Source organism: Medicago sativa, chromosome 8 (assembly GCF_051527215.1).
Source record: "Medicago sativa cultivar Bolivia chromosome 8, Bolivia_mono, whole genome shotgun sequence".
NCBI lineage: Eukaryota > Viridiplantae > Streptophyta > Magnoliopsida > Fabales > Fabaceae > Medicago > Medicago sativa.
In genome coordinates this window covers 27,184,176-27,204,522 of record NC_140756.1, presented here as the reverse complement: position 1 = coordinate 27,204,522, position 20,347 = coordinate 27,184,176, and the positions used below count along the sequence as shown (strand labels likewise).

The following is a 20,347-nucleotide window of genomic DNA, read 5'->3' as shown; positions in this document are numbered from 1 at the left end:
AATTCATGTGCTAAAATATTGAACTCTTTAATTGTCAATGACATGTCAGGGTAAGATGACTGTATAAGCATAAATTTCATCAAAATAGCATTAATATCTTAATTACTTGTAGTAGAAACCTCAATTCATTTAATTGGCATCAAGTCAAACAAATTTGAACAAATCAATAATCAGAAAATAGACTACATGATAGAAACCGATTAAAGAGTAAATTTGATCCCGATTTTGCAGAAAATCTCATAGCTGGCATACAACTTCTTCGACATCCCAAAATCATACAAATTCAAGTAAACACTTGTATACTATATTGCACTAACTATTTTAGTAACCAAGCCAAGCCAGTTAAAATTTCGTAAAAGCAGAGATATGGATGATGAAGTGTGTTTTTGGAAATTTAACTTTCCATGATAACACTTTTGAGACACAGGACAGCATGCTGTAAATTGGCCAAGAAACCTACCAGCCACTGATTATACAAAAACCTTTGATAAAATTTGTTCATTTTAATCTCAATGAACCAGAATTTTAATGCAACCTACCAGCCACTGATTATGCATGTTTACGAGTACTCCCAATAATGATAAGCATGATCCTCCTCATCAGTTTCACATTCAGGCTTGAATAGAATGATGAGAGCAACCACTATACCTGGTAAAATCCATTTATAAATGCCAATAACAAACAGGTTTTGCAACTCATTTCGCCATACAAATAAATAACAAAGTCACGTAATGACTCTCCAGTTAGTCACCTGTTCAGTTGCAAACATAAGTGTATATTTTATTGATTAAATTCAATTAAACAGTGAAAAATCCAATGAAACTAGAAACCTGGCTCCATCATTTGCTCGTGAAATTAGTGGAGGGTAAACCAAAATTTGCTCAAATTACAGAGGCAAAAGTATCATAATTTTGAAATTTGATGCCATGAAGTTCCAAAACCAAAGAATTTCCAATTACAAGGATGGAATTTAAAAATATAATTTTACAGGGGGTAAACCGGAACTAGTGTATATAAAGGGAGGGGTAAAACATTATTAACCCTTAAAATTTATGTGAGTTTCAAGATTAGCGACTTCAGTGCATGGATGATTTTAGATGCCTGGGTAGTCCTCATAAACCTTTTTCTATCAGATTTATTACATTTCAAACATGAGTCGCAAAACTCATAATATTAGTCAACAAATAGAAGTTGAACCAACCATAATGTTTATAACAATGCCTGAAACAAGAGAAGTTGAACCAACCATTGTTACTACTGTTCAGATAGAATTTTGAAGGGGAGGGCTAGAATTAACCATTTTTGTATCCCAAGATCAAGTGAATGCTGAACAATCACTACAAGAAAATCAGTGATTTGCTACGGCGGAAATGGTAGCAAATTTCTAGCAAAAGGTGTTTAGCTAGGTTATAGCCTTTATAGCAGAACAAGGTCTGAAACGAGTTACAAAATCTAATTCAAAGTTAAAGTACTTAAATTTTGCATTAAGGAACATAGTGTATTATTGGCTTAATTGATCCTTTAGTCTTTTAATTTATCGGGCTTGCTAAACATAGCCTTAGAAAAACGGATCTCAAGATTTTTGCGCCATGTTCCAATTAGCAGCTCTTTCACAAGTAAAGTAGACCTAGTTAGCCTAACTGATTGAGTTAGAATAAAAGGAAATGCTTCTGAGGGGCTTTCCTTCAACCATTTCAACTTTGTTATCAACAATTCCACCAATTGAAGGATTTCATTTTCGGTGAGAGACATAAAAAACATGGGTCCATGCCTTTGTAATCTATGAGCCAGATCCTCCCTGACAACATAAAAAACATGTAGCAAATTATTAGTAATGAATTATTCTTGCAACAAGTAGCTCCATAATGATCATAAAAAATATTGCATAGCGAAAGGGATAGTTATGAAGAGAAGATCTACAAAACTAGCAAACCTGCTTCTTGATCAGGAAATAAGACGTGATCCTCTAGATGAGAAAACAAAAGTTTCCACATCATCCCCAAAAGAATCAGAAGAAAATAACACAGGCATTTCTGAAGGATCAACATCCCTCTGATTCTTCTTCTTAACGGTAGATGTTGTTGATGGGATCAAACGCACACAAAAATTATCATCTCCTATATACAAGAGTTGTACTTGTGACATAGATACTATCGCTTCAATAAACAATTTAGTCTTTCCAGGAATACCCATTTTTATCTTAAGTTCTCCGATGGAGATTCCGTTCGGGTACGAACTCAATACCTCCTTAATCTGCCTATTACGCCTATTACACAATTTTAGATCTTCACCAAAAAACTTTATGCACCCCATTTGAGAAGGTATATGGATCTCTACATTTTGTGAAGATGTGGGCTCCTCAGCAGCTGAGAAGGGATTTTCAAGACACACCTTCCAGTTTCTATACAACTCGGGAGGATATTCAAGAGGCACCCGCACCTTAGTATACCAATCAGGAGGATAACAGAAATATTTTCCAGCAAGATATTTCCTCTTGAGCACTGAAGACCACCGCCATTTTATAAATGCTACTCTCTTGACATAACCGTCATCCTTTCCTGGACATGCAAGCAAGAAGATTTCGTGCCTCCTAAATAAGTTTTGAAGCAATATGCAGGTAAAGTCTATGTCTCACCAGATATCAAAAAGCGGTGTATGGGTGAGGGATTTTGAGAAAACCAATCCACAGGCCACTTGTTCTTGTTCTTTCCACCTGTAACATAGTAGTTAAAGGACAAGATTGAATGATACATTTCAGTAAGTCGTCGTAGGGACAAGATTCTAAAACTGATTTGTTAGCTGCGCATCCATCTCAAGTCATAAGAACCAAGTTCCATAACAAACAAGGACACTACATTCAAACTACAAAAGAGTCGTCTATCTAATTGTAATAACTAAAGAGAAATGTTCAACATTTCAAAAATTGATTCTTGATATAGGTGTATTGAACTTTTATATAATATAAAAAATCCTATGGTATTCAATTAGGATTTTCAAGATTTTTTAAAGAGAGTTTCATAAAACTCAATTGTATTCATTTGAGACTTTTTGCTGCTTAAAAAAGAATCCGTCGGTATTAGAAAGAAAGAAACACGGATTTTGAGGAATTACTTTACTAGATAGATTTTGTATAAGACTTTTTAGTAGAGTTAATATTTAATTAAATAGTAAACAATTATATTTACATTGTAAATATATTCTAGCTTACTTTCTAAGTTATTGATAAAATATTATGTAGAATATTCCTTTTGTGATCTCCTATATAATAGACCTTCCCTACTGTTATTCATACATAATTTTTAGCATATGTCTCTCTTTTCTCTCATATTCAACAAGTACAATCTTAAAAACACTACACCCATTAAACAATCCCACCTAAACTCATTGGACTTTTTAACTCTATCACCTGCTTGTAGACCTCTTCAAGTGAGTATTTCTATCTCTCTTTTTCTACTCAAAGTTCATCCATCATTATAACTCCTATCCTATGTATATAATGTGATCAGCAACTGCTCTTTTACTGCTCTTGATTCTGCTCTCAATTTCTTAATCTCGCTATCAGCAAACTTTGTTAGGTGCTCTCATTTTTTTTTACCCTTGGTATTGTAATCATATGGAGAAGTTGATCAATGATAAAAAAAATATTGAAAAACAAAAAATATAAGGAGATCACATAAAAAAAAAGTAAAATTCTATTGCATTAATAATCTTAATAAGTTTTCTCTTAATTTTTTTTATGAAGTTTCTTTTGATGTAATTGGTTTATGCCATGATAATCTTTTTACGCTTGCTTTTGAGACTATGAAGTTGCAGTGAAATAAATATTAATTGTGCTAATTTTACTTTTCTTTATCTCAACATTATCGTTTTTTGTTATTTTTGTCTTTGATTCTCTTAAACTTTGAATGTATGCTAGCAATCATCAAAGTCTTGTCAAATCTCATAAGGCAAAAAATCCTTTTAAATCATATAAATTCTTATGATACAAATCCTTTAAAATCGAAACAAAATTGTTTTGAAAGCTCGGCTGAGTCTTAAAACTCGGGAAATTCTTCCAAAGTCTTTTAAAATCTATTGGACTTTTTTCCTACTAAAAGAGTTCTATAAAATCCAAAACCAATACACCCCTTAATTTCTAATAAAGAAAGAAAAATAATAGAACTGAAAATGAAGATGGTAATAGTTTTAGTTATAAGGTAAGAAAAAAGAACCTGGTGGAATGTGGTGGAGATCAATGCCGGAAAGGAAAAGTGCTTCTTGTTTGATCTGTGAAAGTTGAGAAAAATCGCCATAAGCGTCAATATGAATTGGGCCTTTAATCCCGTTGGCTCTAAGAACTCCCAAAATTGAAGGTGCTACATTCAAAAAGCTAATGCCGGAGGGGACGCCACAGCTGTCAAAGTCCCACCATACTGCAACCCGAAATTTAAAGTTATCCCAATGCGGTTGCAGAGGATGACTAAGATCCTGTTGCTGTTGTGATGACTTGGGCTCTTCAACATGACTAGCATTGCTTTTCAAAAATGTCCACCAACTACCTAATCCAACTACATAAAGTTGAAGTAAATGGGCTACGACAAACATCATCAACATCCTTTCTAGTTGGAATCTCATGTTTGTTTTTCAATATGGTGCAATCATTAGAAGTAGATGGATTTTGTGTAGGGTTTATTTTTTCAAGAAATTCAGGATTTCCATCATCAGATTTAACAACGTCATTGTCAGATTTTTTGGAAATGTTGTTGTCATTTGGAAGAAGTTGAATCAGCGACAATGGTGCACGGGCCACATCCACCCCCAGAGATTTACCATCAACGTATTCCCCGCGAGGTTTTCCTTGTGAAAGGATAGATTGGAATGATTTTAAATCATCACGCTCACTGCTAACACACGATGAGGATATTTTGGGAACCCCATCTGCACTTCTATCCATATTTTTACCGTCATTGTGCAGCTTTTGAGTTGCGGCACCATGGTTATTCTTAACAGCAGATGTCGTTGATGGGACCAAACGCACCCAAAAATTATGTTCTCCTAAATACTGGAGTTGTACATGTGATATAGATATTAGAAAGTTGGAAAACTTTTTATTTCCGTAGAAGCGTTTAACCAAAGGCATATCACACTTTGTCAACTCTGCACGAAGATCTCCTATGGAGATCCCATTTGGATGCGAACACAATATTTTCAGAACCTGCCTAGAAAATGACTTTGAAGCTTGACTTACCTTTATGTCGAAGGTAGGTTTGTATATCTCCTCCAAATTTTGTAAAGACGTGTTCAACTCAACAACTGAGAAGGGGTTTTCAAGAGGTACATTTGAGTTTTCATACCATGAATTAGTAGGACCATCAGGAGGATAGTTGAAATGTTTTCCTGTTAGGTCATCCCACTTGAGCAGGGAAGACCACTCCCACATTATAGTTGCTGCATTGCAGAGAGCAGCAACATGAGCCCTTCCGGGACATGCAAGCAAGATATTGTAGTTGCACATTCTTAACCGGTGTAATATGCAACTGCTAGAGAATTCTTCATTACCAAATATCAAAAAGAGGTGAAGTGGTGGAGGATTTGTGGAAACCCAATCATTAAGATCCTTAAGAAAATACTTATAGGTATTGTTCTTTGTATCTGCAACAATGTAGTCATTATTTATTATTTGAAAAGATAAAAAAATAATATGGAATTGAAAGAAACATTTAATTACTAAGTCCTAACACTATATATGTGTACTAGTAGACATGATGAATTTCGACAAGAACAGAATAATAGAGAGGAAAAGGAACAAACCGGTATATATTTTGTGTCGTATATATGGGTATTCATCGGCAAAGGAGTGTAGAGTACTGTTGGTTGAAATAAGAGCCTCTTTGTCGACATCTGAAGAATTAAAATTACCATAAGCGCGAATATGAATTGTACCCATAATCCCGTTAGCTCAAACGGCTGCCATAATTGAAGGTGCTACCTCGGAAAAGCTAAACCCAGAAGGCACAGGACAGCTGTCAAGGTGCCACCATACTGATACCTCGGGAGGAGAAGAAGATGATAATGATGATGATGAGAACCCACACACTTTAAACCTAGTAAAAACCTTGCTAGAAAGACGAGAAGGTAGAAAGGAGAGATTTTACAGAAAAAGTGGAAGCATTGTCGAGGAGAAAGGAAAAGAGAAATATGGAACGAATATCTAGCTGTGAGTCTTGTTCGGATTGGGCGGTGGTTTCAGATTCGGCAGTTGTCGGATTCGATAACGGTGGTCGGATTCAACGACAGCTTGATGGATTCAAGCGGCCATGGGCAAGGGGAGATGAAATTGGAGTGAGGGCAAATTTTCGGTTCTGTTTTTCTTTTTTTTTCAGGTTTTTTTTATTTACATAGGTTTTTTGTTTTAAAAAAATAATAAGGATGTGCCTCGTGGCACATTATGACTGGCTATGTCATGTACAATAGTTAAAATTAAGACATAAAATAAAATATTGTTCTTCAAAATCACCGATTTCTCCTCATTTATCACTGAAACCCCCACCCTTGAAATTAGGCTCTACTCTGCCTGCGACGGCGATGGTGACGGTGCTACCTCTTCATGCAGCGGCCAGAAGTTCTCACGCGGTGGTGGCGACACACTGCCTTCTCTTCTCACTGTTTTTTACTCTCAATTCTCTCTGCTAACTGGTATCACCTTCTTCTTCTTCTTGCTTTTCAAGATTTATCTATGTACTTTGTTTTGACCTTTTTCACAACTTGCTGCTATAGACTTCTCTGCTGCAAATTAGGGTTCTTCACCATGAATGTGGATAATTTCAACAAGGACATTGATGACCGTATAGCTCAATTCACTCAGGTATTCTTCATTGTTTTTAGTTTAAAACCAATATAGCTTTAGAATTGTTTTGGAACTGTTTGATGTTAAATTTATCATCGGAAGGACTATGAAATTCATCACTTGATTACCATTCTCATAATGCCTTCTAGGGCCAGCTGGGCCCTTGTTCCCTCTCAAAATTCAGAGGCAGTAATAAAACAGATACTTGTTAGTAAATTACTGTTTTTAGAAAACCAATACTCTTGTTACCATGGTTTGGTTTGATTCAAAACCACTTTTCAACCAGTCCTACATGTTTCCTATTATTCGTTTATTAACAAGCAATCTTGTTCAATTTTGGTTAATGACAGATTGAGTCAAAAACTTGGTACAGGTGAAGGATTCAAAGAAAGTCACCTAGAACTGAAATTGAGGTGAAAGTACAAAATCTAGATGTAATCAAACTCTTCCTAATTTCTGAATATGCAGATGCAATGACCTATTCCCTATCAAACCAATCAAATCATGAATTAATAAGATCTCAATACAGTTATATATATCAGAATCGAACTAGCAGTTGTTCGTTAGGTGAGATGAGGAGCGAATATAAATCTCAGTTGTGAGAAGAGGAATGACGAGATTGGATTTGGAATCTCTCCGGTGAGAAGATGAATCCGAATCTCGCAGGTGAGAAGATGAATCGAAATCTCGTCAGTGAGAAGAGGAATCGGAATCTCGCCGGTGAGAAGAGGAGTTTGAACCTCGCCAGTGAGAAAATCGAAATGAGTGTTCCGGTGAGAAATTGAGTGTTCACGATGGATAAAATGCGAGTGACGGAGAAAACGAGTGTTCACGGTGAGTTTGTTGTTTTTTTTAATTTTTTGAAAAATGGGTTGAGAAAACAAGTGTTCGCCGATGAGTGTTTCTATCTTATAATAATATATTAGTAATAATTTGCTAAGAAAATACTAACCGTAGTTAAACTTCATTTTTGTAGCTTGGAAATAACCACTAAATTAATTGGTAGGTATATTATGGTAGCTAATATGATATTTTCTTGTAGTGAATTGACAACAAATTGTTTCATATACACACTAAGGATGTTCATTAAAATTTGATACTTTAACAAATAAAGAAGATCATAACTAAACTATAATATTGCAAATCCAGTTGATAAGAGAAACAACCATATATGCTGTGTAGGCCTTAATCACTCAAGTTATGCAAAAATTTCAAAGATAACATACAACTTCTTGCATGTCTCAAAATCATACAAAATCAATTTACCACTTGCATATTAGTCTGCAATTTGGAAAAACTCATTGGGTAACAATCTTGACTATAAGATTGAATTATTTCTAAATCGAAATTTTGTGACATTGCAAAATTGAAAGATAGGAGCTCCTTCCCGTTTTCCACTTGATATATTTCTTCTGTGATATAATTAAGTCAAATCTGCACAACTAAATGTCAAACTAAATAGGCCTGTAGCTTTTTCACATCATTCTCAATCTCTAATATATATCTCATTTCTTTTATGATGATTAACATAACTAAAGGTACAAATTATGATATTAACATGATTTTATCAGGAACAGAACTATCTCTATTCTTTTATGAAGAAAAAAAAAATTTGTTTAGTCACCTCATCAAAAAATTTAAAAAGCATATCATATGACAACAGCTGCATACGCTTTTGAAATTCATCAAAACTAGATACTTCAACATAGATGATCAAAGTAAATTGGAATATTTTAAACCGAGATGGTAAGAGAAACATTGATCTCAAATTAGTGCAGGCACCTTAATCTGTCCTAGTTATGTAGTAATCTCTAAGATATCATAAAACTTCTTGCTTGTCTAAAAATCAACTGACCCGTCATTAAAAACTATTCAACGTTTCTTCTGCACAATATAATATGTAAGTCTGTGTACATTTCTGTACCAATTTCTGTTCAATTAGAAATAATAAGCTAAGAAACTGCATCTACACAGCATAAAACTCCAAACCAATTTTAAACGATGCAGAGTCAGATGAAAAACACATACAACTAGAGGGATTTTTTTTAAAATGATCATAAATAGAGGTATATAAAGAAGTTCATATCATCTGCTAATCTCGAACATTATTGATACCTCGCAATTCAAGAAAACGGGCTAGTCGTCGACTGGTCTCTGATCTAGGGATTGCTGGTACCTCCCATGGTTAAAAACACATTTTGAAAGTTGGTACAAAAAAAGTCTCAAAATTTCCTTTTTGCAAAAATTACAAATTGCCCTTTCTTTAACCACTCTTACGCTAATTTTTCACACTTGATCACCAAGTTAATCCCCCTATAAATACTCCATGAGCTCAGATGAAAAGGGGCTGAAATTGAAAGAGCAAAAAATCATCATTTTCTTCAAAGAAACTAAAAATCTTTGAATAACCATAAACCTTCATTTTTCTTCAATCCAAAAAGCTTCCGAACACTCAAAAACACCAAGAACCTTGAATCCTAAACCTACAACTACTAACATTGTTGTCAAAATCCCGACTTAAATCCAAAAATCCGGGATTTTGCGACTTTCTTCACCTTCAATGACTCATATCCGTAGTAGAATCCCAAAATAAACAAAATCCATCGATTTTACGATTTCTTATAAAATAAGTCGTTAATGACTATATACCATTTATAACATATATTTAGTATTAATTTTTTTGGTAAAATCTATCGATTTTGATTGCGATTTTACAATTTCCTATATCGACTCTACAAAAGTCCTTGAGTAAAATCCTTCGATTTTGATTGCGATTTTACGAGTCCCCCTATTTTGCTATTTCCTTTCGACCTGAAGTAAAGTCCCGATTTTGACAACTTTGATTGCTAAGAAAAAGTTGGAATTGGTTGGACCAATTCGGGGCTCAAAAAAGGTGGGTTTCAGTATATTTACGTTGTTGGAAGTGTTATAAAGTTTTTCCATTGTTTAGATTTGCTTAAATTGTTGTTTTTGGGTTTTTGGTTTTTTTATTTGAAGTTGTTGTTTACGTGTCTCTCTGTACAAACTTCCATTGTGAAATCTAAGCATCAGTGCGAAAATCTAGCAAGATGGTATATTCATTTGAGTTTTGAGGTCAATTTGAGTTTTTGAAAGTTGGTGTTTATGTGTGTGTTGGCCGCGTGAGCTAGGGAAGAAGAAAGAGTTACACCCTCCGGTCACTAATATAAGCAAAAGTTAACATTTTAGATTCATTCATTAAATGATGTATGTGGTCTATAATAAAGACTATATACATCATTAATTGAATGAATGCAAAATGTAAATTTTTGCTTATATTAGTGACCGGAGGGTGTACTTTCTTTTCAAGTGCTTTTAAGTGCTTTCCTTTTTCAAGTAATTGTTTATTTCTTGCCTAAGTGTCTATTCGATTGTTCAATTAATTGCTCATTTGTTTAAGTACTTTTGCATGCATTTTGATTGATTAAGTTTATCTAATGTATTGCATTCTCATTCATTCATTTTCATAGTCATATTGCATTCTCTCATCTTCTACCACTTCACTTTTTTTTTTTTTTTTTGGATTGTGTTAAACAAATGATATTTTTGATAAACATAGTAAAAAGGGACTGATCTGACGTATGTCTTTTCACATCCGGGTAATTCCTATCCCTGACGTATGACTCGTGATCTTGCGATTATCCTCACTATTAATTTAAGATACCTTTATAATAAACATAGTGAAAAAGGGTTGATCTAACATATGGCTTTTTGCACCCGGATAATTCCTATCCCTGACGTTTGACTCGTGATCTTGAGATTATCCTCACTATTAATATAAGATATTTTTATAATAAACATAGTTAAAAAGGGTCAATCTGACGTATGGCTTTTCGCACCCGGATAATTCCTATCCCTGACGTATGACTCGTGATCTTGGGATTATCCTCACTATTAATTTAAGATATATATTTTTATAATAAACATAGTGAAAAAGGGTTGATCTGACATATGACTTTTCGCACCCGGATAATTCTTATCTCTGACATATGACTCGTGATCTTGGGATTATCCTCACTATTAATTTAAGATATTTTTATAATAAACATAGTGAAAAAGGGTCGATCTGACATATGACTTTTCGCACCCGGATAATTCCTATCCCTGACATATGACTCGTGATCTTGGGATTATCCTCACTATTAATTAATTTAAGATATATATTTTTGTAATAAACATAGTGAAAAAGGGTTGATCTGACATATGACTTTTCGCACTCGGATAATTCTTATCTCTGACATATGACTCGTGATCTTGGGATTATCCTCACTATTAATTTAAGATATATTCATAATAAAAAGAATGAAAAAGGGTTGATCCGACGTATGACTTTTCACACCCAGGATGGTTCCTATCCCTGACGTATGGCTCGTGATCTTGGGATCATCCTCATTCTAAAAACTTTAAAATCAATCCAACACACTTAAATTCTTTTTTTTAAGAAAAAATGGATAATGTTTTATCCATTCCTCCAACACATGCAAAACTTAAGTCTCCTAATGCGAGCAAGCTTTCGTTGTATCGGCGAAATGTGATATAAACGTTCTTTGTTAATTACTTGTTTTCTCTAACCGGATATTGTTTTATCCATTCCTCTGACACATACACATGCCTAATCCTCCTAATGCGAGCATGCAAGCATTGTTGTATTAGCGAAATGTGACATAAGCATTATTTGCTAAAAACAACCTACCCTCAAATCTTTTTTACAAAGAACTACGTAGCTTTGAGTTTCCCATTGCACACGGGAATACGTAGGAGTGGGATCGCAACATCTCGTCAAGCACCCTAAATAAATAAATAAAAACTTTTTTGTTTTAATAATGTAGAAGTAAGAAACCAGCATATAGGCATATAACCTAAACATGTGAGTGTAAGCGAACCTTCCCCCTAAATTGTTCCCATTGAGTACAACGGATGCGAGGGGTGCTAACACCTTCCTCTCGCATAACCAACTTCTGAACCCATCTCATGGTTCACAGGCCATGTTCACCCAAGGTTTTATCGATATTTTCCTTTCCCTCTTTTGGGATAAATAAAGTTTGGTGGTGACTCTGTTATCGTTTCGAGTGTTTACACTCGTGGCTATTTCTTTTTTTCGCCCCGCGACACTAACGCTATGACTCTCTCAAGCCAATGAGAGAATCTAAACTAATCATATAAACGACCTTGCTTCTCCAAGCTAGACTTCCAGGACTATCCTAACGTCTTGAGCCCTATTACCTTCTTGTATTCTATTTACATTTCATATAAAAGAAACTCGTTTTACATACGAGGAGTGGATAAGAAGAGAATGTACCATAGAGATTAAGAGAGGGGAACGACACGCAAGCCGTATTTTAATATCCAAAATAAAATAAAACAAAAGGACTAAGGCCATAATCTTTCACATAAAATAATAACAAACACACTTTTATTATTATTATTATTATTATTATTTACACCTCATAATTAAATAAATTAAATTAAAATTTGACATATGATTCACGTTGAATTAGCGCCGTATTTCGCATCAACACTTGACACGTTTCTGATCACCCTAACCGTTTCGACAAACCCTAATTTTGTCACAACAATATGATCATATCAAACAAGTACTCTGATTGTTTATTCAAATATCATGATCGAATCTAGGATGTTTCACCAGAGTTCACAGGAATCTAGGATGCTTCACCAGAGTTCACAAAATCGGTTTTGAAGCTCTACACATCAATCAATCAATATGAACAAATATCATTTGACTTATTTAAAGGACGATTAAAACTAGTATATCACATATACCGTTGTTACACAGAATTTATCAACACACTTCTGTCGATATGGATAATCAATATATTGATGCTTCACTAGAAGCGGTTTCTGAAGCTATGCTTCACCAGAATCGGTTTTTGAAGCTTCAATCAAATTGAAAAGTCATGCACATAAACGTGATTGATATTATTATTTGCATTTATGATTGATCAATCATGTTCCTGTTGATATGTACAATCGATAAATCGATGCTTGACCAGGAACAATTTTTGAAGCACCAAAACAAATCGAAAAGCCATGCACAAAAACATGATACGATGCCAATTTTAATTCTCTTTGTTATTTAATTTCATTCATATTTAATCAAATTATATTATAAAGCAGTAACAAAGCATTCTGATTCATGGTTTCGTAATTGGCTTTGATACCACTGAAGGAAAATCGATTGCATCAAAGGCAGCGGAATAAAAAATTTCAATTTTCTTTCCTTGGATCATCACAAATTTTACATGAATCAGTGAATTAATGTTAGCTCGAAGTGCAGCAAAAGTGAATCACGATCACAGCTAAGCAAGGAGCAGAGCCTCTACTAGTCCACACGAACGATGCTCCTCCAATTCTCGGTACTAGCCAATCCATCAGATATTTGGGAGAATTAGGGTTTCTAAACGTGTAACCAAGACTTTAGCACGAGGGTTCTATTTATAGAACTCCTAGTGTGCTCTGCAAGTCAGAAGTCACTATTGGACTTATGTAAACCCAATAACGAGTGTAGTCTTTTGCTAACTAATTAGTGTTATTTGCTAAACGCACCCATCACATAAATCTTACTTATATTTCTCTTTCGTTATTTTTTGTCTGACCCCATAGGTTCTAGTCACGTTGGCAATAATATTAAATCTAATATTTAATATTATAAACAATGAGCGATATCTAGCAACACATCATTGCTACCCAAGTGACAAGAATGTCAAGTGATCTGATGAAACATTTTCCTTGATAATATTCATGTGTACAATTGCTACTTTGTCCTCATATCTATATTGATCACAAGGCATAGATATTGTCACCCTTGTATAGATCAATATTTATATTTCTTGATCCCAAAATATATTGAATAACGAATATGTCCAATATCTCATATTTACTTAGTTCGGCATGATCATGCAACTTTACAGTCATATTTCATCAAAAGGCCTAAAGATATATCTCCTGTTATGAGGAGGGACAAATCCCATCTAGGACACTCATGTCCCTCAGCATGATTCATCAAGTACCCATTAGCCAACGTTATGGTTATCCTTTTACAGACAACGTTAGAATGTTAATAAAGCACTTCCACATCTAGGGATCATAGTGGTTTCAGGTCTAAGAGTGATATACACTATTATCACTGTGAGAATATCTTATAACATTTTCATAACATGCTATGTAGTATTCTCACGGTGGGTCAATCCAGTATAAATATTACTCCTAATCATGAGATGTGGTCATCAGTCTACATACATAATAGTCTTGATGCTTTATTATTATCTCAATTCATATTAAAGCTTGACTACGGATACATTTAAGAATAGTGTTCTTTATGCTAATGTAATCTCATGATTAAGTCACACTTAATATACCATTACACGAACTATCTATTCTAGGGATTTTATTAACATTACAACGAATATAATAAAGAGTGTCATATATAATTTAATAATAAAATTTATGATACATAACATAAGTTTAACATAAACTATTACACCAACAATGTCGTCGTCGCATCGATCCCTCTTAAGATATGTATCAATTTCTTCTCGCGATTGACTCGGACTGAGGTGATATCATCATCATTCACTATGCTTGACTAGGATTGTCGGGCTCGAAAGAGCCATTTATCTTGCTACCATTGATTCTAGGCATTTGACGGTACATGAGTTCATTTCTATGTTGATGGTCAGTCCATTCACCACAATGTAGATTTCTGATTAGTTTTATGATTAGATAGAGGCAGATCTACATATGATCTTTTAATTTTTTGTATCATCTGTTTGGGTCGACTTACACTGTAGTGTGGATTCAGTGTGTTAAATTTATGTCCCCCAATTTTTATTATAAATTTTCCCCCTTTTTAACAATATATATGAGCAATTGACAAACGATTAGAGTCTAGTTAGAACACCTATTCCCTTTGATGTCATTAAGGTATTAATTTTGCAAAAAAAAAGATTGCTTTATCTTGTAACATTTGCTCAAGTGTGCAAATTATTAAATCATCTGAAGAAAACTCAAGGAGAAAAGAATGATCATGTGTTGCTTATGATCTATGTAATATTGCACATTGCTTTTGGTACTAACAATCTCATAACTTTTGGTGTCCTTCATCTGCTAACAATTTTGAAGAACATAATAGATTTGGTACTTAGAGTTGTCATTATTTGTCATGAAGTGCATCCGACATGTACATAATGAAGCAATCATCCGATTACCACTTCATCTGGTCCTATTAAATTTGTCTTATTAGTTAAAATGATATCATCTTCTACTACTAGAAGGAAGCCATTTAAGAGGCTTCATTACAAAAATCTTTATGCTAGTTTTTTTTTTCTTTCTTTCTAATGCTAGTTAACAAACTTCAACTTGTATTTTTGCATAGTATTGGAAATTTGAATTTCTATAATGCTTGATAGTATCAAGTTGGATTAGAGAAAGCTACAGTTAAGTCTTGCCGAAGGCTTCTAGTGGTTTGTTTCCTTGAAAAACTTAAGGACGTTTAAGATTGTTTGAGACAAAGTATATTCAAGGTTTGATCGGAAATACCATGTGTGTTTGGATGGAGGATTGTTTTGAGGGAATGTAATGTTTTGAGGGAATTTAAATACTTTGATGTAAATTCCATTGTTTGGATAATAATTTGAAGAATTTTCAAAATGATGGAAATTTATGAAGTATTTTGTTCAAGTTAAATTTAGAGAATTTCAAATGACACCTAAAAGTTAAGAATTTGAAAATTCTTCATTGTTATAATTTTTCAAATTTTGCATTTTGGTCCTCAATTTTTCCAAAATTTTCAATTTGACCCCAATAAATTTATAAAAAATTGCAATTTGGCCCCTCAAATTTATCCAAAAATTATAATTTGACCCCTCAAATTTTTTGAAATTTGCAAATTGACCCCTAATTTTATTTTTCAAATTTGGCCCAAAAAATTTAAAATTTATAGAAGTTCCCAAAAATGATGACAATATTTTTTTTTATTACTTCATCTGAACAATAATATTTAAGAATGAAAGAAATTTAATTGAATCATTTGAATTACCTAGAATTCTAAATTCTTCAAAATTTCTTGATTACCCCATCCAAACACACTCTTAGCTTATTCAAAACAAAGTTGAGGACAACTTTATTTGAAAGAAGGAAAAAACTCGGCATTATACAGTTAGAAGTGCATACTATTTGTGCTTGGAAGAAATTGTGGATAATTCAATAGGCGTGTATATTGAAGTTAAAGGTGATCTCCAAAAGTGAAAATTTTGATTTGGCGAAAATGCCAAGGTTGTCTCCCAACACAGGCAATACTCAAAGATAGAGAAATAAATTTCCAACGGAATGTGTGGCGTGCACTGGAAATTATGAAGATGAAATGCACATTTTATTTTATTGCCCCATGGTCGTAAATGTTTGGAAGACTTACAACTTATGGCAGGTTATATAGAAGGAGATGCAATAAAGTTATATTGTTGAAACTATTTTATTCTAACTTTTCCAGGTAATGTTGACAATGCAACGCAAGAGTATGTTCACGTGATTCATGCTCATTGTCGCATATATGCGGTACAAGCATCACAAATTATAATGGGTGATGAATATGGATTAAGACCAAAAGATTTCAATCATACAAAGATCTACACGAATAGGAAGATGAGTTTTTGAATGCACGGAACTCTTGTTGAGCATAATGTTTTGGACGGTTCTTTGTTGCATATGATTTTTCAATTGAAAGAAAACTGGGCATGGACTTATGTTCGGAAAACATTCACGGAAGACATGAGATCTACATAATTAATTGAGATCTTTAATACTGATTTGAAAAACCATTTGAAGTTTGGATTTAAATTTGGTAATAGTCTTCACCTTATTTCATAGAATGAAACTCTTGATGCAAATCGGAGAGGCAAAGCGTTGTCCCTTGGAAAATCGATTCTTTGGTACATTCAACTGATCATAATTATTATTCCCTTTGAACAAATTGCTTTGGTAATACCATAAAGCAATTTCTAAATTGTGCAGAAAAGAACTTCTTATTTCTAATATGATGTTATCTGTATAATTATTATTTAAATAAGAAATGTGTGATTCCATCACTTCAACACTAAATTATTTTTATTTGTCTTTAATTTTGATTTTATGTTTAATCTATCCTAACTAGCTCTCAGAAAATAAATTCCATTTAGTTTTGTTTTTTAATTAAAAAAACCAGCTTCATATTTATCAATTAGAGCATTCAAGAAACTATAATCCTTCACTAATATTATTCTTTAATCCCCTTCAATAATAAATATTTAGCAGGCCTATGCAATCAACGAATGAGAATTCCAAGTTATGATATTTCATAAGCTCGTATTTTGGTTTATTTATAAAATCATTGCAGGGTAAAATCAAATGAAAATTAAATAACCATAACATTAAATATTAATTCCTTCAAAAGAAAGAAGGTTTTCCTTATAAACTATAAAATCCCAACCAACAGACTCTCCTTTAACCTTGATCTCCTCAGTCCTTTGGGTACTTAAATCATACCAAGCTATCCCATCATCATCATGTTTTTTGAAGAATATAAAGCTCTTTATGCCTACCCCAAAAGGATGCATTCTGCAAGCATCAACAACAAAGAGTTTAATCCACGATTCTTTAACACCGAGTTCACCCAAAATCCATATGTGATAAGATCTTGTCACCACAATATTGGAAATGTAAGCAATAGACCCATTTATCCCTGCCAAGTACGTCTCCAGCCTGAGTCTACATTTCAGAGAAATTAATTCACTTTTTCTAGACCTTTTATAGCCAAAAGAGGGTAAGGTTGTGGCAATGAATATCTCATTGATAAAGTCAAATGACACAATATCATTAGATGGGCCTTCCCAATGGCAAAATTCATTCAAGTTCACTGGATAGTAATCTGCCCAATTAGAATCCATCTCAATGCGATCGATTTTCCTCCAAGAGTTACTTTTGAGGCTATATATCTCCCATAAAGGGTCGTTCATCTTTACTACTTGTCTATCCCAATCAATGTGATCATAATCCTCATCCCACAAATAGCTATCCTTATCAGGTACTTCAACCCAATTACCTTCAAAGTCTAAGGGGTAAGACGCAACCCGGATCAATTTATAGTCATGTCTAACACGATCATAACCAAATGCACAAGGATGTATCTTAAACTCAATGTTGTCATACGGTTGAAAGCTAGGCGGAACAACCTTAAATTCTGTGGTAGCAGGATTCCACAACACAATTTTTGTGTCATGGTAATTGCCTTGGTACAGACAAAGAGTGCCATTAACACTAGCAAAACCTAAAATCCCAATATTTAATTCATCTTCATGAAATGGAGGTGGACAGTCTAATCTCTCCCCATCCTCCAACTTCTCACCAGAAAATGTGCAGCAGGTGTAGGGAAAGGGAATCATTTGTGTCTTTTCCTTTAGGATGAGACGTGTGTTTTCACTGTCCTCGTTGTGTTTGGATATGAAATTGGTGCGAAACATGTTCATAAAATCAGGGCTTTGAAATAAAAGGGAAAATGATTTTTTAACACATGTGAATCGTTTGAGTGATTTGAGAGGCAATTTGGAAAGAATAGACAAAGCAAGGTCGTTAGGAATGTAAGCAGTGCTTACCAGCTTAGATGTTGCAGCAGCCATGAATTGATAAAATATCTATGACGAGTGACAGAGAGATCTCTATGCTTGTTGGATTGGGGTTATTAAATTCAATTCAAATCATTTATACACATTGAAAGATTTCTTTACTTAGTTGATAAGAAATGTTTTTTTGATAAAGAAAAAAAAAACATTTCTTATCAACTAAGTAAAGAAATCTTTTCATGTGTATAAATGTTAAAATCTAAATGAATTTTCTATTTCATAATGTATCATATCTTTTCTAGGATTAATTGTTCAACGGTGATAATGTAAAACTGTTTAACACGTGTATTTTATCTAATCATATTATTATGTCATTTCGAATCACACTAAAAGTTCATATAAATTATTAAATTTATCCTCCTAAATCCTAATTGAATTTCTTAATTTTCATTGACGCAATTATATTTTTAGATTTTTTTTGGGGTCAATTATATTCTTAGTTATTATTTTACTTATTTGACAAGATATTGTAAAAATATTTGATTTTTTATTTTGAAAAAAAATTATTTGATTTTAACTTTATAAATTCATAATATCTTTTCATTTATTTTCTTTACTTTTTGGGAAGATTATTTTTCTTGATTATTAATTACTGTTTGACTTTATTTTTTGAAAGATACATTTTTACTATATTATTTTACTAAAAGTTCACGTTTAAAGTTTGTACCGAAAATATTGATTATAGCAAGATAAAAAGATAAAATAATTGTACCCAAAAAAAAGATAAAGTAATAAAGATATTAATTGAATATAATCAAAATCATTTTAAAATATATATCTATATTATATATAAAGAAAACTATCAGATCAGAGGTTGTGCCCGCAGTTTTATTGACTCCTATGGTAATTCCCACTTCTCATATTCTTGTACTCCAAAAGAAAAATTTTAGTATGCCTCTTGAGAATGTTTCCGATGAGCTAATTGATAATAATCTGGAGGGAAATTATATGCCTGTTTTATCTCCCGTAAAAAATACACATCTTGATATCAGTAGCATTGTGGCGCCGGATAATGCTAAGATTGATCGATCCGGTGCTACAGAAAGAATTAAACTTTATGCAGACTTGGTTGGCAAAGGCAGCAGAGACCGAAACACCATTTATAGAGGTTGTTTCCAAGTCACAGAAAAAAAAAAGAACTTACAGAATTTACAGAGAACTTCACTCAGAACCCGCTCTCGTCCACCATTTAAATGAATTGTTGTTTCATGACACGGTGTGGTTCGGGAGGTTTCATGACACAATGTGGTTCACTTCGTTGCCTTCATCTTTGGGGGAGGATTTTGCTAGGACAGGAATGTGATGCCGAGCTTTTGATTTCCTTAATTACTTTTGTTCTTAGTTTTTTGTATTTATTTCTTTTTCTTTCGAGGGTATTGGCTTAGTCCCCCCTCTTTGTAATTTTTTTTTCCTTTTTTTTTTTAATAATATTTACGTATGGGAAATGCGGTAGAGGATGGGGGAATCTGTTGGGTTCCAACCTAGTTGGGATGCTTCAGATTCTCCTAGATACCCAACCTTTATCTTGGCCTTATCTAAAAAAATATATAAAGAAAACTACCTCTTTCAGCACACTTTTGGGTTGGACTTTTCTTTCCAAAAATACCCTTAATTTTTTATTTTAATTTTAAATACAAATAACAGAGGTAACAATTATTTTAATTCTCTCTCTCTCTCTGGCATTTTCTTTGTCTATCATTATTTCAAACAATTTTGTTGGTTCAAAGAGGAATAATATTAATAAAATAATGGTAATTTATTTATTTTTGTGTCAATTATAGATAAATTTGAGTTCTTAAGACTTCATAGAGCTCAAATTTTGTAAACAATTATT

General features: G+C 33.3%; 2 protein-coding genes and 1 long non-coding RNA gene across 3 annotated transcripts; all 3 read right to left on the bottom strand.

The window, feature by feature from the left end:
• Positions 1-1,561: 1,561 nt before the first annotated feature.
• On the bottom strand, positions 1,562-2,713 carry LOC146898023 (uncharacterized). Its single transcript, XR_015022387.1, has 2 exons — positions 1,934-2,713; positions 1,562-1,798 (listed from the first exon to the last, which is right to left on the bottom strand). It is a non-coding gene; the product is annotated as an uncharacterized LOC146898023 (long non-coding RNA).
• Positions 2,714-4,448: 1,735 nt separating this feature from the next.
• Positions 4,449-6,118, bottom strand: LOC146898022 (uncharacterized; the record flags this gene model as incomplete). The annotated part of the gene is made up of 3 exons (XM_085736498.1): positions 4,449-5,631; positions 5,787-5,880; positions 5,945-6,118. Coding segments are annotated over 3 exons (1,365 nt in total), but the record flags the coding sequence as incomplete, so codon positions are not given.
• An 11,147-nt stretch (positions 6,119-17,265) lies between these two features.
• On the bottom strand, positions 17,266-18,512 carry LOC146898021 (F-box/kelch-repeat protein At3g06240-like). The gene is made up of 2 exons (XM_085738338.1): positions 17,639-18,512; positions 17,266-17,596 (listed from the first exon to the last, which is right to left on the bottom strand). The coding sequence occupies exons 1-2, from the start codon at positions 18,508-18,510 to the stop codon at positions 17,266-17,268; spliced, it is 1,203 nt and encodes a 400-aa protein (XP_085594464.1). The 5' UTR covers positions 18,511-18,512.
• Between the last annotated feature and the right edge of the window lie 1,835 nt (positions 18,513-20,347).